At 45.1% G+C, this 19,830-nt stretch overlaps 1 protein-coding gene across 1 annotated transcript in view; it reads left to right on the forward strand.

Annotated features, from left to right (window-relative positions):
* The first annotated feature begins 14,887 nt into the window (after window positions 1-14,887).
* Window positions 14,888-19,830, forward strand: part of GGCX (gamma-glutamyl carboxylase) — a 73,323-nt gene continuing 68,380 nt past the window's right edge. The window contains exons 1-2 of the mRNA XM_089681691.1: window positions 14,888-15,009; window positions 19,136-19,354. Coding sequence (XP_089537817.1) covers window positions 14,988-15,009; window positions 19,136-19,354 — 241 coding nt within the window. The 5' untranslated portion in view covers window positions 14,888-14,987. The remainder of the gene's footprint in view (window positions 15,010-19,135; window positions 19,355-19,830) is intronic.

A 19,830-nucleotide genomic window follows, 5' to 3' on the forward strand; every position in this document is an offset into this window, starting at 1 on the left:
AAATAGACTGTGCACTCTGCAAGAGCTGTTTCTCCAGAGCTTAGTAAATGAGCAGAAGCTCTGCTGACTTTTATCATCCAATCATGTGCAAGCAAAAAATGCTGTTTTTTTTATTTTCCTTGCATGTGATTGGGTATTCTTTTCAAAGTGAAGCTTTACCTCATTTACTAAGCTCTGGAGCAACTGCACTTGCTGAGTGCAACTACACTGCAAAGTGCACAGTCTACTTGCTTTTAGTAAATCAACCCCACTGCTTCCAAGCCTATCGCTTTATATCTCAGCCAGAACAGAAGACATGCAAACTATGCATAAGTCACTGTAAACTCCATCCACTAGGTGGCTTCACAAACACATCTGTTCTGATTTACCCAACTGAATTGCTCTGAAAGCATCTGGCTCTAATCCTACTACAGAATACAAACCATGGCACAATCAACACTCATTAGAATTCCTATACAGGAATGACTGATTTGCTGCATTAGGATTGCACTGAGCTGAGCAGCCAATCTAGATCCTGCATTGATGGCGACGCACGCACCTAGGCGCAGTGCTATTCGCTTGAAAGGCACCCCATAGCACTATGGTAGCGTCCCGCAAAGCAGTTTTATTGTAGTGCACACAAGGCACAGATATGGAGCACCTAAAAAAAAAATTAAAAAAAAAACCATGCCAGTAAATGATGCATTTCAGTGCATTGACAACCCATTCATAATGAAACGCATGTACGGCAATACACTGCAGTAAATCAGACCAGTGTGAATAAGGCTTTCAAAAAAGGTGTTTGGTTTGGTTGGTTGGTTGGTTTGTATCAAATGATTTGTTGGCATGGATGATGCAGTGTTTCTTTAGTTGCAGTGCTCCAATGATTTGGGGCCTCTATAGGGCCACTGCTTACATGCGTTTGGGTGGGCCGGGCTTGGAAAAATGCAGCAGGTCTGAATTTGTTCTGCTGTGGTGCATTAGGCAGCCCATTGAAATAAATGGGCGGTTTTAAAACACCGCACATATGTATGTTAAATGCACCATCATAGACCTGGCTTGTGAATGGGCTGCTTGTAAATATGGGACAAAACACACATTAATCATCATGTGTTAAATGCAACACAGTGGACCTTATACCAATGTTAAGCTGCACATGAAACATAGGTAATTCAGCCTTATTGGCTGTAAAGTCTTTGTTCTGGAACTAATATACTACCCTGGTGTTCAGGAAATGTCAGCTTCAATATGAGACTTCTCACATGGGCATTTGTCTCATTAGAGCTTTGCTTTGTTGTCCTGGAAATGGTCAGGTTCCATTTTTTGAGGAATGATCAATGATACCAGAAAAGCCTTCTTTTTCTGAATGTTATTCTTTGTCTTTTATCGCTGGACATACTGTACATAGTGTTTGTATATTTTGAATGCATTATGTTCAGAATGATAAAAATCATCCTTTTTAGTTGGATATGTTAGAAATATTGCATATAGAACTTGCAGCCAGAAGGTCACAATTGGATATCTGGTACTCTTGGGTGGATGTAATTTAGACACTTTACTGCTCTGAATACAGTCTTGCATACACAGTGGAGCGGCATTGTGCATATAACTTAAAGCACAATGTACAGAGTGGAGCAGTGTAGCGCATATAACATATAGCACAGTGTACAGAGTGGAACATTGCAGAGTATATAACATACAGCACAATGTACAGAGTGGAGCATTGTAAAATATATAACATACAGTACAGAGCACATAGTGGAACATTGCAGAGTATATAACATATAGCACAGTGTACAGTGTGGAGCAGTGTAGAGTATACAACATATAGCACAGTGTACAGAGTGGACCAGTGTAGAGTATACAACATATAGCACAGTGTACAGAGTGGAGCACAGCAGAGTATATAACTTAAAGCACAATGGGGAAGGCTTCCCTGAAGAGATGGGTTTTCAGGGTGCGCCTAAAGGAGAGGAGAGTAGGTGATAATCTGATAGGTTGGGGCAGGGAGTTCCAGAGGATGGGTGACACCCTGGAAAATCCTGGAGGTGGGCATGGGAGGAGGAGACCAGGGAACTAGAGAGAAGGAGGTCTTGTGAGGAGCGGAGTGTGCGTGCTGGGTGGTACTTGGATATTAGGTCAGTGATGTAGTACAGGGCAGTATGGTGGACAGCTTTGTACGTCAGTGTTAGGATTTTGAATTTGATCCGTTGCGCAATCGGAAGCCAGTGGAGGGATTGGCAGAGGGGGGTGGCGGAAATGGAGCGGTTGGAAAGGTGAATGAGTCTGGCAGCCGTATTTAGGATGGACTGAAGCGGGTTAGATAGCCAGCGGCGAGGCAGGCCAGTGAGGAGGGAGTTGCAGTAGTCGAGTCGTGATATGATGAGGGAGTGGATGAGCTGTTTAGTGGTTTCTGGGGTTAGGAACGCGTGTATTTTGGCGATGTTGCGGAGGTGGAGTCTGCACGAGTTTGTTAAAGATTGGACTTGGGGCTAGAAGGATAGGTTGGAGTCCAGAATGACACCAAGTACTCTGGCCTGCGGGGCGGGTTTGATGGTGGCGTTGTTGGATGTGACGGAGAAGTCAATGGGGGGTGGTGTCCGGGCTGGGGGGAAGACAAGAAACTCGGTTTTGGAGAGGTTCAATTTAAGGAAGTGGAGCGACATCCAGTCTGATATGTCGCTCAGTAGGTGTGTGATTCGGGCGGAGATCGAGGGGGTGAGGTGGGGGGTTGAGAGATAGATTTGTGTGTCGCCGGCATAGAGGTGGTAGTTGAAGCCGTGAGAGTGTATGAGTTGGCCAAGGGAGGAGGAGTAGATGGAGAAGAGAAGGGGCCCGAGGACAGAGCCTTGAGGGACCCCAACAGAGAGGGGGAGTGAGGGGGAGGTGGTAGCGCTGAAAGAGCATTGTGACAGGTAGGATGAGAGCCAGGAGAGAGCAGAATCTCTGAGGCCGAGGGAGTGTAGTTTTTTGAGGAGGAGGGGGTGGTCGACTGTGTCGAAGGCCGCAGAGAGGTCAAGGAGTAGGAGCACTGAATAGTGGCCATTAGCTTTGGTGGTTAGCAGGTCGTTGGAGAGTTTGAGTAAGGCAGTTTCGGTGGAGTGTAGGGGATGGAAGCTGGACTGTAGGGGATTGAGGAGGTTGTTGTCGTTGAGGTGAGAGCTTAGGCGGGTGTAGACTAGGCGCTCAAGGAGTTTAGATGTAAATGGGAGCAGGGAGATGGGTCTGAGGTTGTTTGGGTCATTGGGGTCCAGGGAGGGCTTTTTAAGTATGGGGGTGATGTGTGCATGTTTCAGAGGAGAGGGGAAAGTGCCGGAGGAGAGGGAGAGATTAAAGATGTGGGTGAGGGAGCGTAGGATGGAGGGGGAGGGAGGATTTGTGAGGGGATAGGGTCGAGGGGGCAGGTGGTGAGGCGGGCATCAGAGAGGATCTTGGAGACTTCCTCGATGGTAGTAAGGTCAAAGATGTGGAGTGTTGGGGGGGCTTCAGTGTGAGGAATGTAGGGTGGGGTGAAAGTGGAGGTCAGAGCAGTGGTGGGGCCGTGGGAGAGGGGTGATGAGGGGGTAGTTGAGTGAGGGGGAACGGGGTTGGAGGGAGTTTGAGCAGCGACGAAGTCCCTGCGGGTTATGTCGAGGGAGAGGGGGGATGAGGGGGTAGCTGTGTGAGAGGGGACGGGTTGAGAGGGCGTGTGAGTTGCGGCGATGTCCTTGCGAATTGTGTCAGTCTTGTTTTTGAAGTGATTGGCAATCTCAAGGGCAGTGAGTGAGGTGCTGGGTGGAGGTGGGGGTGGCGAGAGTAGAGAGTTGAAGGTGGAGAAGAGTCGGCGAGGATTGGAGGAGAGGGCCTTGATGAGGGTCAGGAAATAGGCTTGTTTGGCTGCGTGGAGGGAGGAGGTGTAGGTGTGGAAGGCAGATTTGTAGAGGGTGCAGGCTTGTTGGGATTTGGTTTTGCACCATAGTCGCTCCAGGGCACGACTGTGTGGTTTGAGGGTTTTGGTGTGATCAGTCTGCCAGGGCTGGAGCGGTCGGGGTCTGATGTTGCGTGTGTATATAACTTAAAGCACAATGTACAGAGTACGGCAGTGTAGAGCATATAACATATAGCACAATATACAGAGTGGAGCACTGCAGAGTATATAACATACAGCACAGTGTAGAGTGGAGCATTGTAGAGTACATAACATATAGTACAGTGTACAGAGTGGAGCACTGCAGAGTATATAACATACAGCACAGTGTGCAGAGTGGAGCATTGTAGAATATATAACATACAGTACAGTGTACAGAGTGGAGCATTGTAGAGTACATAACATATAGTACAGTGTACAGAGTGGAGCACTGCAGAGTATATAACATACAGCACAGTGTGCAGAGTGGAGCACTGCAGAGTATATAACATACAGCATAGTGTACAGAGTGGAGCACTGCAGAGTATATAACATACAGCACAGTGTAGAGAGTGGAGCAGTGTAGAGTATATAACGTACAGTACAGTGTACAGAGAGGAGCAGTGTAGAATATATAACATACAGTATAGTGTACAGAGTGGAGAAGTGTGGAGTGTCTAACATACAGCACAGTGGAGATTTACTAAAACTGGAGCACTCAAAAACTGGAACAGCTGTTGATGGCAGCCAATCAGCTTCTAACATCCACTTGTTCAATTAAGCTTTGATAATAAAACCTGGAAGCTGATTGGTTTCTATGCAAAGCTGCACCAGATTTTGCACCATACAGTTTTAGTAAATAACCCCCATAGTGTATATACAAAGTAGTAGTAGTAAATAACAGAGTACAAAGCACTGTGGAACTATTCATACAATGTGTTTAGAAATGGAGATAAGAGTTTTGTCATTGTCCTTTAGACTCACAATATGTGGAGAAAGATGTACATTTGCTATAACTGCTGCTTGCATTTAAAATCATTTAGCATAAGACATTCATTTTAGAGCTTAAAGTTATACTAAAGCTTCCCATTAAAAAAACAAACAAAAAGAAAACCATGTCATTCTTTCCTGCTCTGCATAATGGTTTTGCAGAGAGCAGCCCTGATCCTTCTCTTCTCAGGTCCCCCGCCGGTGCTCCTGGCTCCTCCCACCTTCTGAGTACCCACAAAGTAAGCTGCTTGCTCTGGGGGCACTCACACATGCTCACTCCCAAGCCGCCTCTGTGTCTCTATAAGACACTCATAGCACAGCTTGGCCCCGCTCTCCACTCTCCTCTCACTGGCTGTGATTGACAGTCTTGGAGGCCAGTGGCTCCCACTGCTGTGTCTCAGCCAATAAGGAAAGAGAGTCCCTAATGCACAGCACTGGATCGAAGTCACGGTGAAGTTAGTATTAAGGGGGCTGAAGGGGGAGCTGCACACTGAAAGTTTTTTTTACCTTCATCCTTTAAACCACTTTAATTACCTACTGTAGCAGCATGAAGGAAAGTAAATGGCTACTTAGCCTCTTTCAACTCTCTCACTGTTGCATACAGTAAATGAGACACTGGAAGCCATTGTACATGCTTAGTGGCTGCACACAGACAGAAGGTTATATAAGGGTATAAAGCTGCCATTCTCAGCCAGGGTTTTGTGGAACTCTAGAGTTCCTCCAGAGGTTGCTAGGGGTTCTATAAGCTGTGGCTGATTGACCTTCCATCTGTTAGTGCTTGCATAGTGGCATGAAACCAAGGATATTTTTTGCTGTCTTAATGGTGGCATTCCGATCATCACAATAAAGGGGGAAGGGGAACATCCCACTGACCATCAGTGTAAGGCACTTTTTTCCCACTGACCACCAATGTAAGGATCATTCTTCCCACTGACGACCAACCTAAGGAGCATTTTTCCCAGTAATCACCAACCTAAGGATCATTCTTCCCACTGACCACCAACGTAAGGAGTGTTCTTCCCACTGACCAGAAACTTAAGGAGCCTTCTTCCCACTGATCACCAACGTAAGGAATGTTTTTCCTGCTGATCATCAACGTAAGGAACATTTTTCCCACTGACCACAATGTAAAAAGCATTTTCCCCACTGATCATCAACGTAAAGAGCATTCTTCCCACTAACCTCCAACCTAAGGAGCATTCTTCTCACTGACCTCCAACCTAAGGAGCGTTCTTCCCAATGACCACCAACGTAAGGAGCATTCTTTCTGCTGACCACTAACGTAAGGAATGTTTTTCCCACTGACCATCAGTGTAAGGAACGTTTTTCCCACTGACCATAATGTAAGAAGAAATTCTTCCCACTGACCATAATGTAAGAATAAATTCTTCCCACTGACCATCAACATAAGGGGCATTCTTCCCACTGACCACCAATGTAAGGAACGTTTTTTCCACTGACCATAATGTAAGAAGAAATTCTTCCCACTGATCATTAACATAAGGGGCATTCTTCCCACTGACCATCAATGTAAGGAACGTTTTTCCCACTGACCATAATGTAAGAAGAAATTCTTCCCACTGACCATCAACATAAGGGGCATTCTTCCCACTGACCACCAATGTAAGGAACGTTTTTTCCACTGACCATAATGTAAGAAGAAATTCTTCCCACTGATCATTAACATAAGGGGCATTCTTCCCACTGACCATCAATGTAAGGAACGTTTTTCCCACTGACCATAATGTAAGAAGAAATTCTTCCCACTGACCATCAACATAAGGGTCATTCTTCCCACTGACCATCAATGTAAGGAACGTTTTTCCCACTGATCATAATGTAAGAAGAAATTCTTCCCACTGACCATCAACATAAGGGGCATTCTTCCCAGTGACCACCAATGTAAAAATCATTGTTCCCACTGACCATCAATGTAAGGAGCATTCTTCCTACTGACCTCCAACCTAAGGAGTGTTCTTCCCACTGACCACCAACCTAAGGAGCGTTCTTTCCACTGACCACCAACCTAAGGAGCGTTCTTTCCACTGACCACCAACGTAAGGAACATTCTTCCCACTGACCACCAACGTAAGGAATGTTTTCCCCACTGATCATGAACATAAGGAACATTTTTCCCACTGACCATAATGTAAGAAGAAATTCTTCCCACTGACCATCAACATAAGGGGCATTCTTCCCACTGACCACCAATGTAAAAAGCATTGTTCCCACTGACCATCAATGAAGGGAGCATTCTTCCTACTGACCTCCAACCTAAGGAGTGTTCTTCACACTGACCACCAACCTAAGGAGCATTCTTTCCACTGACCACCAACCTAAGGAGCGTTCTTTCCACTGACCACCAACGTAAGGAACATTCTTCCACTGACCACCAACGTAAGGAATGTTTTCCCCACTGATCATCAACATAAGGAACCTTTTTCCCACTGACCATAATGTAAGAAGAAATTCTTCCCACTGACCATCAACATAAGGGGCATTCTTCCCACTGACCATCAATGTAAAAACCATTCTTCCTACTGACCATCAATGTAGGGAGCATTCCTCCAACTGACTGTTGATAAATTAATTTTAGTAGTGGTTCCCTTAGACCTAGAAATTATTTCAAAGGATCTCTTGGGGTAAAAAGGTTGGCATAGGCTGGTATAAAGTGTGAACTGCCAGTCAGTCACAGTCCAATTTTTAGCCTTTCAGTAAACTACTTTCCTGCAGGAACTGGTTGTGAAATGTACCCACAGACTATTATAGTCTAATTTTACTCTGGATAATAATAGTACTTGCAAACCTAATAAAGATTCCTCACTGAAATCTTTGAAAGCATATTATTACCATTTATAAGAAAACATAATTATATCAGCTGAGCAATAAACTCTTAGTAAGTCATTATAAATTGCTGGTTATCAATCTAATACATGTACTGTATATTGTAATCTTACCGGTCTTTACGCTTAAGCAAAAAAAGTGGTTTGTATGTATGACTTTACATATACAGTAGTTGTGAACACAAACTATGGTAGGTCAAGCTAAGTGGAGCCAATGAAACTGCTGGTATAGTTTTATGTAAAAATACCCTGAAAAAACACCACAAAATTAGGAAGTAAATACTAACTCCATGCAGATAGTGTCCTTGTGAATTGAACCCAGTGCTGCAATTCCACTTTTTAAGATAATTTGTTGCTGGTCTGGTGTATCTGTCAGTATTTTCTGCAACAGGTGCTGACGCCTCCTCTCCCTTCCTTTTGTTAGTGGTGTGTGGCATCCTAGGTAGGTATCAGGGGCGGACTGACAACTCACTGGGCCCCCGGGCAATAGGGGATCATGGGGCCCCTGTGTCCTTGCCCAAACTCAAAAAGACCTATGAAAAGGTACCAGGGGCATCTCATGGGGCGCCCTACTGACCCCGGGCCCTCGGCAGTGCCCGAGTTTCCAAATGGTCAGTCCGCCCCTGGTAGGTAGGCAATGACCTGACATGGAGAATCAGTGTATACCAGCTGTTCTTGGAGCATGGGTCACATCTGGAAACCAGTGCTGGCTCTCCTAGCTTGGTTTTCCAGCACACTCGAGGGTCCAGCAAGGGTACCAGGCTCAGAACACCGGCTGCAATATCTGTAGGCCTTCCAGGATGGACTTATCTAAAAGTCTAAATCCATCAAGTGCTAAAGACAAGATGGGTAGACAGGCTGTCTATTACTGGTGCTGCTGCAAATGATTATCCACATGCTATATGTGTTCATCAGCAGCCTGGAGAAAACTTGTCCACAATCTATTTTATTTTTATTTATTTATTTTAGGTATTTATATAGTGCTGTCAATTTACACAGCGCTTTACATATATATTGTACATTCACATCAGTCCCTAACCCTCAAGGGGCATACAATCTAAGGTCCCTAACTCACATTCATACACATACATATACTAGGGCCAATATAGACAGGAGACAGTTAAGCTAACAGCATGTCTTTGGAGTGTGGGAAGAAACTGGAGTACCCGGAGAAAACCCACAGAGACACAGGAAGAACATGCATACTCCACGCAGGTGGTGCCATGGTTGGGATTCAAACCAGCAACACTAGTACTGCTAGGCAGAAGTGCTAACCATTTAGCCATTGTGCTGCCCTAAACTATTTATTAACTATTTGAAACCTGCAAGCATTATGCATAATTGCATTAAGTGAGGGCTGATTCATACTTTAGAGCTCCATTGTTATATTGCACATTAAAGCAGTAGTACGAGGAGAAAGATCATAGGTATAGAATGGAAAATTGGAAAGAGAAGTGAAGAGTTATATGAACCGGGGTAAATTATTAGGGGGATTGGGTGGGGGGTTGTGGGATGGTGGGATTGCAAAAATTTGAGGAATAGTTGTATATTGGATGTAAATGTTATTTGGCGGTGCTTTTGTAAAGAAAATAAAAGTTTAATAAAAGATTTAATTAAAAAAAAAAAAATTAAAGCAGTAGTAAACCTAAAAGCAAAAGTTTATTAAAGTGCAGCTTACCAATTCTTAGATGTGATAGCTACATTCATTTTCTTTTTTTTAGGCTTTCTATCTTCTCTAGTCATATGGCAATCTGGCCAGCAAGTCTGTTGTTTTTCAAAAGCTCATGGTCTACATCATAACGTATCGGTTTACATGGATGAGACAAACCATTCAACACTGGCAAGGGTGCTTAAAATGAGCAGCTTTTATTTCTTCATGTGATACCTTTATCCCAAATAGAAAAATAAATGTTGCTGTAACTGATTATAAAGAGTGAGGTGGAGTTTGGCTTCAATTAATTAGTGTATTTAAATCTGCTAGAACATTTAACACTCCCTTCTTCCCCAGACTGACAATGCTGTTGAGTGCTGTGCCTCCTGCGTTCATTCAGCCTGAGAGGAGACACTCTAATAAAGAAGGTGTGTTACTGGCCAGATCACTGAGGGAAAAAGCCAAAGGAAAGAAAACTGATACAGCCACGTCTAAGGATCGGTGAACTGCAATATATTACATTTTTGTTTTTTGGGTTTATAACTGCTTTAAATTTCGTAAAGGCAGCCCGTTCATTATGAATCTACTACCAATTCTCGACAACGGATCAAAAAACACATATGAATTTTTTTTAGCAGCACCTGCGTTGTGGTGTGTTGTGCTCTACTGTACAATGCATTGGGGTTCCATGCAGAATGAATGGTATCGCAATGCATCTCACATGAAACAGATGCATTGCCATGTGTTTTATTGCCACAGTCCACAAGTGTAAATGGGCCCTTAGAGATTCTTCACATTTGAGTGTTAAAATCCAGTGTGGTTTAGGTGCATCATAAGGGATTCATGGGGGACCTACTATCGCACTCTATATAAAGGACCATATCCACTGTTAAAAATGCACGTAGTTTGCTTCTGTTGTGATTGTTGTGGGCCGGGGGAAAAATCTGAAGGTTGCAATCTGCAAAAACTAAAATAATGAAGATCTCCTGCGCTACTATTACGTGATAAATTAGGTGAGTGGGAGCTGCAAGCACCTAACCATATACCATGTGGAAATAAAAACGAACGAAACCAAATTGATGCAGCGCTACCCTAATAATAAAATAATACAATATGGCAAAAACAAACAAAGTAACATAAATATATATATATGTGACAAAAAAATCAGTGGATTGATCCTCTCTGGGATCTCAATATAAAGTGACATAATATATGTATACGTGCCGTATATATATTTTATGTCACTTTATATTGAGATCCCAGGAGAGGATCAATCCACTGATTTTTTTGTCACATATATATATTTATGTCACTTTGTTTTTGTCATATTGTATTATTTTAATATTAGGGTAGCGCTGCATCATTTTGGTTTTGTTAATCTGCAAAAACTCCAACCTACAAAAATGCATAGAAGCAAAAAAGAGTGAAATTGAATGCAACAGCACAGACACCTTGCTGTTTCTGTGCAAAACTGTAGCATGTAGTGGTTTGGAAGCATACTGTCATAACACACTGCATATAACTACATAGGTCTGAACTCCTAATTGGCAGTTATTGATCGCTGCCCTTAACCACTCCGAAGAGACTGAGCCCTAAAGAAAGTTTGTTTACAGTGATCAACCTCTTGTACCATTGCAGTACTTCACATACAAGTGTGACAATGCTGAAATTATTGATTGAGCTAGAATAGAAATAGTTACAGTATAAAGAGACAAAGAAACCTAGAAGAGTGATGGCAGATAAAGACCACATGGTCCGTCGATTCTGCCCAGGGCTGCTGTTAGAAACCCCAAGCAGCCAATCTGACAGGGCCCCCAATCACGCACAGTTTACTATGTTTCAGTTATGAATGTTCATAGTGCGTGATTTGTACTGTCCACTCATTGTGTTCATTCAGGAAAGAAAGGGGCTGGTAAATGTGACATATTTACTTGACCCCTCCCACACTCTCCATCCTGAAGGATCCTATTGTGTGCTTGCAGCTGCCAGTGGGAAGGAGAGGAGGGAAGGCGGCAGCACTTTGGGGATGGGGGCACATGGGGCGTGGGCAACAGGGGGAAACGTATGCTGCACAGAGAGGGTAATGGGTTATGGGTGAGGCTGGAGAGCAATTACTGAACCTGAAAGTTAGTCGGGTCCCTGCAGCAGCTGCTGACTCTGACAGTCTGAGTGGCGTGATCACTCGCTGGCCACGCCACCTCTCAGCACTGACCAATCTGCGTTTGGATTTTTTGCTGTAATACAGTATTTTGCTGCACCACCGGGCGGCCTGGGACATTGGCAAATTATCCACAACAGAGGTCAATTTTCAGGATTCTGCCTGGGACAATCGCAGCGTGGGACATGGGTCAGATTTTTGGGACTGTCCTGGGCAATTAGGGACTATTGGCAACTTTGGATCTAATGTGCTTGCTCCCCTTCACTTGGTTTAGATGAAATCATATAAAGACAGAAATGGAGAGTATCTTATTGCTTAAAACCATCTGGGACCTCTTTCCTCCTGACGGTGACCCCTCTAGAGATAACTAAAGATCTATATAGAGGAATCAATACCTCCTTCCTCCTGACAATGATTCCTCTAGTAATAACTAGAGATCTACAGTATATAGGGAATCAAGGCCTGCTGCCTCCCACTGGTGATCCCTCTAGTAATAACTAAAGATCTATATAGAGGAATCAGGACCTCCTGCTGGTGACCCCTCTAGTGATATCTAAAGATTTATATACAGGAGTCAGGACCTCCTTCCCCCTGACAGGGATCCCTCTAATGATAATTAAAGATGTTTATAAGGGAATAAGGACCTTCTTCCTCCTGCTAGTAATCCCTTTAGTGATAACTAAAGTTCTGTGCAGAGGTATCAGGGCCTCCTTCATCCTGCGTATCCCTCTAGTCATACTTAAAGATCTATATAGAAGAACTAGTCCTTCCTTCCTTGCGATGATGATCCCTCTAGCGATAATTAAAAATTGTTATAGGGGAATCAGGACCTCCTTCCTGCTAAAGGTGATCCCAGTAATGATAATTAAAGATGTTTATAAGGGAATAAGGACCTTCTTTCTCCCATTGGTATTCCCTCTAGTGATAACTGAAGGTCTATATAGAGAAATCAGGACCTTCTTCCTCCCGCTGGTGATCCCTATAGTGATAGGTAAACATCTATAGAGGAATCAGGACCTCCTTTCTCCTGATGATGTTCCCTCTAGTGATAACTAAAGAGCTATATAGAGGAATCAGGACCTCCTTCCTCCTGACAATGATCCCTCTAGTAATAACTCGAGATCTACACTATATAGGGAATCAAGACCTGCTTCCTCCCACAAGTAACCCCTCTAGGGATAACTAAAGATCTATGCAGAGGTATCAGGGCCTCCTTCGTCCTGCTGGGGATCCCTCTAGTCATAATTAAAGATCTTTATAGAGGAATAAGGACCACCTTTCTCCCAATGGTAATCCCTCTAGCGATAATTAAAGATGCTTATAAGGGAATAAGGACCTTCTTCCTCCCACTGGCAATCCCTCTAGTGATAACTAAAGATCTATATAGAGGAATCAAGACCTTCTTCCTCCCACTGGTGATCCCTCTAGTGATAACTAAAGATCTATAGAGGAATCAGGACCTCCTGACGATCATCCCTCTAGTGATGTCCATGTTCAGACAGCAGCTGCATGTAAATAATATGGTCTTGGGCCACCGTTGACTCCTTTCTCATTCATAAAAGGCGCTTGGAGATGATGGTAGAATAGAGAGGTTGGAGATGATGGCAGAATACAGAGGATGGAGATGATGGTTGAATACACACAGAGGAAGGAGATGATGGTTGAATACACACATAGGATGGAGATGGTGGTAGAATACAGAAGATGGAGATGATGGAATATACCTGCTGTACTGTATGAGAATGGGTTGGGTGTTGGGAGTATTTTAATAATTTTGTCTCCTCCTGTACTCTTTGTTGGGGTGAGATGGGTGGGAGGGGACACAAAGAGAAGGGAGGGCAGTGAAAGTCCATGGAGGGGGAGAGAGACCCCACCCCACTAATGGGAAGATGCCTCCAAATGTGAGTGTTGGTATAGGGGAGGGGTAGGTACAGAGGATGATGATGGAATGGAGGGTACAGAGGTGAGCAATGGAATGGGGGTAAGGCCTGCCATCCCCCCTGGCCAGAACTGTGTCATTCACTGGAGGACTGGACATGAACTCTGGAGGAGAACTTGCAGAAGAGGACAAAGGTGGTAATAAGAGGAGCTCCCCAGAGGGCTGTGCCTGACTGCCCTGCACATGAACCAGCAATGGAGGAGGCCAGTGACAGGCAGCTCCTGTCTCCAGTGGCCACACAAAGTGTGCGGGGGGGGGGGGGTCATTGATGTAAGGGGGAATGAATACACTAATGTAAGGAGGGACACTGATAAAAAGGTAACTCTCCCTTACCTCAGTGTATTTACTGCAGAAGGTGGTCTGTTCCTGGCATTCCCCCTTACATCAGAGTTTGCAGGATTATCTCTTACAGTGCATGGGGTAACTCTGCAGACCCTGATGTTAAGGGGAACTCAATGGACTATGATAAAATGGAGAACTTTGTGGACTATTATGTAAAGGGGAACTCTGTGGAGTCTGATGTTAAAGGGAGCTCTGTAAACTCTTATGTAAGGGGGGAGGGGGACTCTGGTTAACAGAGACCCACTTACATCAAAGTTTCCCTTTACAGCAGAGTCTGCAACATTCCTCCTTACATCAGAGTCCTCAGAGTTCTCCTTTACATCAGGGTCCACACAGTTCCCTTTTACATCAGGGTCCGCAGAACTCCCCCTTGCAGTGTAAAGGGGAACCCTGCAGACTCTAATGTAAGGGGGGACTCTGTGCTGGGTTATATTAACCTGACCTTCATGTAAAAGAAAAAATATTTTTTGCCTTTTGTTATACCTTACAAACACATTGCTAATAGCACTGGCTGCATTGTAGTTAAATATTAATATTTGCACTATTTTGCACTGAAAACAGTAATTTTGTGCACTTTTTTGAAGTGTCAGTAGAAAAAAAAATTGGCTCTGTCAACAAATTTCATGTTTTTTAAAAAAAATGGTGCTGTCAGTAAATTCCTGTTAGTAAATTTCACTTTTGAAGGTTGGCAACACTGCCAAAGTTCCGCGTTACAGACACCGCCAGGGATATTAACCCTACAGCTCATGTTTGTGTCATCAGCAAACGTACATACTTCCTTGCAATCTGTAACTTGCTCAATAGAATAGAAAAATTGACTAAAAATACTGAAAATAATATTCTGAAATCCACAAACATCCCAAATATCCAACACTCAAAAGGTCAGACAAGGAATCTGTACAGACACTGCGATTACACATGACGGCCGCTAGGGGGCTTCAAATCCAACATCTGCCAGCACGACACACACTTCCCAAGTAAACATTACACAATCGCAGGTTTGTTAGGTACCAGCCAGTACTCGATATTTGACACGCCTCCCGTAGGAAACTGACCAATCATCAAACACTCAAATCCAGAATCGCAGTGAGGTGTGGAACGCAGGCTGAAACGCTGTTAGCTAGTGCGCATGCGCTGGGAGTGGGCTACGGTGGTGCCTTAGTGGCACTTTTGGGAAGAGAAGTTGATAGAAGGCTGCAATGGAGAAAGCTCAGAGTGCAGGTAAATGAATGGAGGGAGATCGACAGCCTAAAGGATAACCTATACAGGGGGGTCACTGAGCTGTGGCATGTCTGTACACATTACACAGGGTGACAGAGAGGGGAAGGTGCAGAGAAAGGGGTGACAGAGGGGAAGGGGTGACAGAGAGGGGAAGGTGCAGAGAAAGGGGTGACAGAGGGGAAGGGGTGACACAGAGGGGAAGGTGCAAAGGAAGGGGTGACACAGAGGGGAAGGTGCAGAGAAAGGGGTGACAGAGAGGGGAAGGTGCAGAGAAAGGGGTGACAGAGAGGGGAAGGTGCAGAGAAAGGGGTGACACAGAGGGGAAGGTGCAGAGAAAGGGGTGACAGAGAGGGGAAGGTGCAGAGAAAGGGGTGACACAGAGGGTAAGGTGCAGAGATAGGGGTGACACAGAGGGGAAGGTGCAGAGGAAGGGATGACAGAGAGGGGAAGGTGCAGAGGAAGAGGTGACAGAGAGGGGAAGGTGCAGAGAAAGGGGTGACACAGAGGGAAAGGTGCAGAGGAAGGGGTGACAGAGAGGGGAAGGTGCAGAGAAAGGGGTGACACAGAGGGAAAGGTGCAGAGGAAGGGGTGACACAGAGGGGAAGGTGCAGAGAAAGGGGTGACACAGAGAGGAAGGTGCAGAGGAAACGGAGTGACACAGAGAGGAAGGTGTGACACAGAGAGGAAGGTACAGAGGAAGAGGTGACACAGAGAGAAAAGTACAGAGGAAGAGGTGACAGAGAGAGGAAGGTGCAGAGTAAGGGGTGACAGAGAAGGGAAGGTGCAGAGGAAGGGGTGACAGAGAGAGGAAGATGCAGAGGAAGGGGGGACACAGATGGGAAGGGGGGACACAGGGCAAGGTGCAGAGGAAGGGGGGGACACAGAGAGGAAGGTGCAGAGTAAGGGGTGACACAGAGAGCGAGAGTTGACAGAGTGGAAGGGGTGACACAGAGTGGAGGGTGCAGATGAAGAGGTGTCACAGAGGATAAAATGCAAAGGAAGGGGTGACACAGTGGATAAGATGCAGACGAAGGGGTGATGGAGAGAGGAAGGTGCAGAGGAAAGAGGGTGACGGAGAGGAAGGGGTGACGAAGGGAAAGGTGCAGCGGAAGGAGGGACACAGAGGGGAAGGTGAAGAGAAAGGGGGGGCATAGAGTGGAAGGGGGACGCAGAGGAAGGGGTGACACAGTAGATAAGGTGCAGAGGAAGGAGTGACAGACAGAGAGAGGAAGGTGCAGAGGAAGGGGTAACACAGTGGATAAGGTGCAGAGGAAGGGGTGACAGAGAGAGAGGAAGGTGCAGAGGAAAGAGGGAGACAGAGAGGAAAGTGCAGAGGAAGGGGGTGATGGAGATAGGAAGGTGCAGGGGAAAGAGAGTGACATAGGAAGGTGCAGAGGAAGGGGTGACACAGAAGGAAAGGTGCACCTGATTGGGTACTTTTTTTTACAAAGTGAAGCTTTCCCACTCTGACATTTAGCCTCGGTTCCATATATATGAGAATTGGATGCATTTTGAACCACATCTGATTTGCATGACATGTGAACATCTGAAGGGCTTTTCTTTGGAGCCGGATCACATATGTGTGGGCCGTCTGCAGTGCAGTTTCAAAAAAGAGTTTGGTATGATTTTCAGCCTGGTTCAATGTGATTTCCAATGTCATACAGTTTTACAATTTACACTGGAATTGCACCTGAACAGTCACACGGACGGGTCTTTAAATCACACTGCAAACTGGCCCCACACATTTGTGAACCCGGGCTTACTTAGAAAAAGTGCCACTGCACCTGCTGAGTGTACAGTCTATTTGCATGCAGTAAATTCACCCGTGTGTTAAAGTGGAGCTCCACCCAAAAGGGGAAGTTCCGCTTTAAGTACTGGTCCCCCGCTTCCTGTGATGAATTAGCACCTTTGGGGAGTGGGTACCTGATTTTGACAGGTACCCACTTCCACTGCAATCACCTAGGCGATTGGAAGCAAACGTTGCCCCCCACGTAGTCTTCCAGTACATGTGACAGGTCCAAGAAGACTACGGGATCATTCACAAGGTGCAGTGCTACCTGCACATGTGCAGTGGGCACCTGGCTGTGAAGCAGCAAGTTGTCAAATCTGGGTGCCCACACTTAACATGCCAGGAAGCAAGGACGGCCGGTGAAACCAGCTGCAGTGAGGACACCGCTGGATAGTGGGACAGGTGAGTGGCTGTTTTTTAAAAGAACACCTACAGTTCTTTGTAGCTGCTGACATTTTTTTTTTTTCCCAGCTTTGACTAGAGCTCTGCTTTAAGCTACACAGAGAGGGTGCACTTTATGGACAATGATCAGGATTCCATACTGTCAGACCAAAGTGTTTCTATCGCATTGATCTATTTGATCCTCTGCCTTTATAGCCTAATCTGACAGAGTTTTGGCCTCCTGATGCCTACATCCGGGTATAGAAACCACTGCCACGTTCTAGGTTATTTGTGGTTGGCTGTTTGGCAGGAAACCTTAGCAGTGGATGATCCAGATGCTGTTGTTTCAGTATGCTTTATCAATGCTAAACTACACTGCTCAAAAAAATTAAAGGAACACTTTTTAATCAGAGAATCGCATCAAGCCAATTAAACTCCTGGGATATTGATCTGGTCAGTTAAGTAGCGGGGAGGATTGTTAATCAGTTGCAGATGATTTGGTGTTAATGAAATTAACAACAGGTGCACTAGATGGGCAACAATGAGACGACCCCCATAACAGGAATGGTTTTACAGGTGAAGACCACTGACATTTTTTTCTTTACTCATCTTTTCTCACTGTTTTTCATTTAACTAGGGTCAGTGTCATTACTAGTATTACGAGTCGATACCTGGACCCTACAGAGGTTCCATAAACTGTCCAACTCCTCCAGGATGGCACATCAATATGTGCCATTGCCAGAAGGTTTTCTGTGTCTCCCAGCACAGTCTCAAGAGCATGGAGGATGGGTCCTTAACCCATCAGCAGGACCGGTATCTGCTCCTTTGTGCAAGGAGGAACAGGATGAGCACTGCCAGAGCCCTACGAAATGGCCTCCAGCAGGCCAATGGTGTGAATGTCTCTGACCAAACAATCAGAAACAGACTTCATGAGGGTGGCTTGAGGGCCTGACGTCTCAGAGCCTGATTGGCATTTTCCATTGAACACCAGAATTGGCAGGTCCACCACTGGCACCCTGTGCTTTGCACAGATGAGAGCAGGTTCACCCTGAGCACATGTGACAGACGTGAAAGGGACTGGAGAAGCCATGGAGAACGTTATACTGCCTGTTACATCATTCAGCATGACTGTTTTGGTGGTGGGTCAGTGGTGGTCTGGGGAGGCATATCCATGGAGGGACAAACAGAACTCTACAGGCTAGACAATGGCACGCTGACTGCAATCAGGTATCGGGATGAAATCCTTGGACCCATTGGCAGACCCTACGCTGGTGCAGTGGGTCATGGGTTCCTCCTGGTGCACAACAATGCCCAGCCTCATGTGGCAAGAGTATGCAGGCAGTTCCTGGAGGATGAAGGAATTGATACCATTGAATGGCCCCCATGCTCGCCTGACCTAAATCTAATAGCACACCTCTGGAATATCATGTTTCGGTCCATCTGAAGTCGCCAGGTTGCACCTCAGACTGTCTAGGAGCTTAGTAATTCCCTGGTCTAGATCTGAGAGGAAATACCCCAGGACACCATCCGTCATCTCATCAGGAGCATGCCCAAACATTGTCAGGCATGCATACAAGCACGTGGGGGCCATACAAACTACTGAGTACCATTTTATGTTGCTGCAATGAAATTTCAGCAAAACGGACTAGCCTGCTGCATCATTTTTTTCACTTTGATTTTCGGGGTGTCTTTGACTAATGTCCTCTGTGGTTGATCATTTTCATTTCCATCAAACAATGGGGCATCCTTACGTTCCTAACACATTACCCAGTCCATATCAGTGTAGGTATCCAGCATGATATTTTTCCCCATTGAGATCTGATGTGTTTTCAAAGTGTTCCTTTAATTTTTTTGAGCAGTGTATGTTAACATCAGGAGCTGGTGAGTCCACTGCTCTATGTTCCAGCTATGTAGCCAACTATCTCATCATCAATAAATATATCATTTTTTTTCCAGCCACCCTGAAATCAGAAGCATCCCAAGTTAGGCGGCGTAAAAATCACAATGCGGGCGCACCAGAGAGACCAGCAGCACGGTCTCGGCATGAGCAGAGGAGCTTCATGAAGCAGGTGTTTGGTTTTGAGTGCTCTGATCTCTCCAGCTGGCAGCGATTTGTCAGCCTGATGAATCGACCAACTGATCCCGCTGGTCTCGGAGTATTCCGCTTCCTCTTTGGTGAGTTTTCACACTTGTGCTGCATTCCATTTAGGAATAATGTTGTATTACTGTATATCTAATACGTGCATTTTTCTTTCTCTGCTTGGACGTCTCTTTTTTTTCCTTGCATTTTCCTTTCTTGCTTCCTCTCTGCATAAGAGGCATAGGTTTTCACATCTGATCCATGACAACATATCTAAAGGATATCCTCTGTCAGAGTAATGGTCACATCCAGATGACCCTGTATTGTGCTGCTCAGATTATTGTTGCTCTGTGGTTACAGTAGACATTATAACCATACAGGGTTTTGTCAGAAGGGACTAAAGGAATCAAAAAACCCTTCAACCAAATCGGTGCATTGCACTGTAAAGCCCTCTTAAAACAGAAGGTATTCACATGTCTCATTATATTACATCTTCCAAATATAAGACCATTATTCTTCATGTAAGGACAGTGGTCAAAACCATGCAAATCTTTGTCTCCTCAACCAAATG

This window comes from Staurois parvus, unplaced genomic scaffold (assembly GCF_062004578.1).
Source record: "Staurois parvus isolate SC_StPar_1 unplaced genomic scaffold, SC_StPar_1.0 ptg000276l, whole genome shotgun sequence".
Lineage (NCBI taxonomy): Eukaryota > Metazoa > Chordata > Amphibia > Anura > Ranidae > Staurois > Staurois parvus.